The following is a 3,620-nucleotide window of genomic DNA, read 5'->3' as shown; positions in this document are numbered from 1 at the left end:
TTGTTGTTTGTCATTTCTCTGATCACAAATGCAGACATGGTTTTATGTTTACATGGCGCGATGCAAGGCAACGCATAAAAATACAGTATAAGTCATTAAAATCCATAATTATGTCCCCACTGGATGCAACAAATGCCTCGTTTATAATGGGTTTTAATGTTTTTGTCTCGTCGCTCCGGCCGGACAGGGCATCACAGTATGGTAAGGGCGTAACATTTCCGTCACCCGCTTGAGGTATTCGGCCAATCACGACACACTGGATAGCTGGCCAATCAGAGCACACCTCGCTTTTCCGATGAGCTTTGTAAAAATGTATGCATTTCAGAAAGGCGGGGCATAGAGGAGAAACAATAATGTACAGTATGTGGAAAATAATGTGTTTTTTTTACCTTAAACTGCATAAACACATTTCATTACACTAAATACACAAAATAATGTTCTTTTTAGCAACATCATATGACCCCTTTAAGAGTGCTCTCTATGGTTTTAGTCCACACCTGGTAATGTATAACAGCAGATCTGCATGTAAAGGGTCAGTGTCAGCATCAGGGTTGACCTTCTGACCCCACTCGCACACACTTTTTAGAGAAGAAGTGATGTTTTCGGAGATCTGGATGTCTGGCTGTGGATTAAAACAAGCTTTATTGTCCTTGTGGATTAATATAATGGCTGTTGTGTACATCATTAGGTCAAACAGCTATTATTACCTTTGGCTCTGTGAGAATGACCATACGGACAAGATGAACTCTTATATTGGCACCGAGAGTAACATCTCTAAGAAGCTCAGAGGCCTGCAAGAGTAGAAAAGATATTTAAACAACACAAAGTATCTTGGGTAGGCACTAACCCTATTCCATACATTGTACATGTCAAATTTATTTTATTTGAGTATGCATTTAAATCCAATGTCTTTTTTGTAACTGAAAATGTAGATTAAACACACACATACGATGTTGAGGTTGGTTAGGATGTATCTCTCAGTATCTTGCCTATGAGCATCATAGACATCTGGACCCACCACCACTGCTAGCTCCAGATGTGTGACCTCTGACCCCAGAGGTGTCCTCCGTAACCTGAACTGACCTAAGGCAGATGCAGATCACACAGTTGACACTTAATATAATTATCGTTAGTTTTGTAGTTATTGTTTTTGGAGTGACTGGGCATTAATTACTTCAAAAATTGTGTATTACATTTTAGAAAGCTCTAAGTTTGATCAAAGCAGCACTTTGTATAGTCTATGTACTGAACTTGATACTGAACTTGATTCGGTTTGTAGGCACAATTGCAGCTATACTGATGTTAAGACGAACAGCTTTATTGCAAGCATGATATTTCTTCTATTTAACAGTTCAATAAATAAATTGTAACTTTCAGTATCGCTGGTTATGTTGTCTGTTTTAGCTCCGCTAGCACTGCAGAAACATTGCGTGTTTTTGAGCAACAAACAGTTTAGTTCCTTGAAAGAATCAGTGTTTTGTTCAAATTGGTTAAATTGAATGAATCCATGTTTTAATTTAATCTGTTAAGTGAATGATTCAGATACTCACTCATAAAGACTTGCTCTGCATACAGATATGCCTACTATGTAGTAGACAAAAACCAGTATGTGAAATAAATAGTATGTCTGAATTAGTATTCATAAAACAGAAGGATTCCTAAGACAAAACGGATGACCTACTACTACCACCGAGATTATGAAGTGTGCATCTGACACTTTAAGTTACGTGACAATGAGAACATGGTATGTCCAAATTTCCTTCACACTACACACATTTGCAGTATGTTGGCATACTTCTTAAATGGTCGTGAAGTAAATTCAAATGTATTCAAAAGTAATACCTATACAGGCAGTATGTGATTTTGGACACAGCTTTGTTTTGTTCCTGAATGAATCAATGTTTTGAACTAATTATTTGACTGAATGATTCAAAGGACTCACTTATCAGTCAATGTCGCCATCTACTGGCGTAACAATGTAAAATGCAGAAAGTGCTCATTTTACAGCTGATAATTTTTAACTTAACACTGCATTTGGTGCTCCTATTGTGAATGATGAAACATCCATCAATGATTCTGTTACTTTCAACTGTGACGCTGATTTGAAACAATCTGTATTGTGTAAAGCGCTATATGAATAAAGTTTATTTGACTTGACTTGACTTGAACAGCACTTTGAATAGATGGACAAGCTCAATTGCAAAATGTTTTGCTGTGGACATCAGGCCAGTGATAGGCTTATGGTCAATGATATGTTACTGTATACTGTGTATATTTAACCAGTGCAATGTTCACTCACTCTTAGGCTGTTTAAGACGTGTCCTCACTGGTAATGTGTGGGTTAATAGCAGGTGAGGTACACCAGAAGGTAAATCCATAGTAAGCTCCTTCAGATGGTCTATGTGTTTTTGATGGACCGGTCGAATATTCAGCCTCTTTTTCCCTGACTGAATCAGACCTTGCTGAGGACAAATACAGACTATGATTAGAAATTTGTCTCCATATAGTACTGTATATGGACAAACACAAAGCACAGTAAAAAGCATCTTCTTACTAATTTGCCATGGCAGATGGGGAGAAGAGTTCTCGTATGCGCTGGTCTCAGTAACTTCAGCTGCTCGCAGCACATATCCTCCCTTTTCTTCATCACGCTGACCGTTGAGTTGATCACCGTCTCCAGACTCGTGGGACAGGACACGGGTTGTTCATCTCTGTGTTGGCCCAGCTCAAAGCTCTCTCCATCACTCTGAAACGAGCATCTCCATAGCCCTCTGAAAGACTCATTCCCTGAGCAATTCACCCACACCAGCTCAAAGTGAGGCACTGAAGAGAACAAACTACTAATGTCAGGGTGTTTACATGTTTAGTTAAAACAAACAGACTTTTTCAAGTCTTTTAAAAGCTCTAATTTGTATTTATGAACCTATTTTGACTCCTCATTCGTGACTAGTATTTCTCAATATCCGTGAATCAGACTCACCTGATTTAACGGAAATAGTATCAAAATAATAAAATAAATCTTGAGGTTTCAGAGACTCTAAAAAATCCTGGCAAGAAAAAAACAAAAATTAAATGAGATTTAATTAATTAATTAATACAATGGTTATATTGCACATAAATACTATAAAGTTTCCATCACAAAAGGCAAAGTTTAATTCATTTAATAAATTAACACTTCCGTTCAGTTTGAGGTCATTAAAAGAAAGATATTAATTAACTTATACTGAGCAAGAATGATCAACTGTTATTATTTTCTTCTTCTTCTTCTTCTTATTATTATTCTTTTGAACTTTCTATTCATCAAAAAAGTCTGAAAACATACAGTTTCCACAAAAAAAATATTAAGCAGCTCATCTGTTTTCAACACTGCTAATAATAAGAAATGTTTCTTGAGCAGCAAATCAACATAGCTTTGACATCAGGAATAAATTACGTTTTAAAATATATTAAAATAGAAAACTCCTATTTTAAACTGCAATAATATTTCACACTATTACTGTTTTAACTGTACTGTAATTAAATACTGTATTTTTTGTACCCTTTTTGTATCAAATAAATGATGCCTTTGTGAACGGAAGAGACATCTTTAAAAAATTTAATTCTATATATATATATATATA

The 3,620-nt window shown here is 35.9% G+C and overlaps 1 protein-coding gene across 1 annotated transcript in view; it reads right to left on the bottom strand.

Annotated features, from left to right (window-relative positions):
* The window catches only part of LOC107548275 (A disintegrin and metalloproteinase with thrombospondin motifs 13-like), a 21,342-nt gene that overhangs the window by 17,379 nt on the left and 343 nt on the right, over positions 1-3,620 (bottom strand). Inside the window, exons 2-7 of the mRNA XM_016228905.1 lie at positions 2,981-3,047; positions 2,555-2,823; positions 2,300-2,462; positions 950-1,083; positions 708-791; positions 498-622 (exon numbers count right to left, since the gene is read on the bottom strand). Of these exons, the coding sequence (XP_016084391.1) occupies positions 498-622; positions 708-791; positions 950-1,083; positions 2,300-2,462; positions 2,555-2,823; positions 2,981-3,047 (842 nt within the window). The remainder of the gene's footprint in view (positions 1-497; positions 623-707; positions 792-949; positions 1,084-2,299; positions 2,463-2,554; positions 2,824-2,980; positions 3,048-3,620) is intronic.

The sequence above is a fragment of the Sinocyclocheilus grahami genome, unplaced genomic scaffold, assembly GCF_001515645.1.
Source record: "Sinocyclocheilus grahami isolate Dianchi unplaced genomic scaffold, SAMN03320097.WGS_v1.1 scaffold345.1, whole genome shotgun sequence".
Lineage (NCBI taxonomy): Eukaryota > Metazoa > Chordata > Actinopteri > Cypriniformes > Cyprinidae > Sinocyclocheilus > Sinocyclocheilus grahami.
Note: the sequence above shows the minus strand (reverse complement) of the source record. Positions and strands in the feature narration are given on the sequence as shown.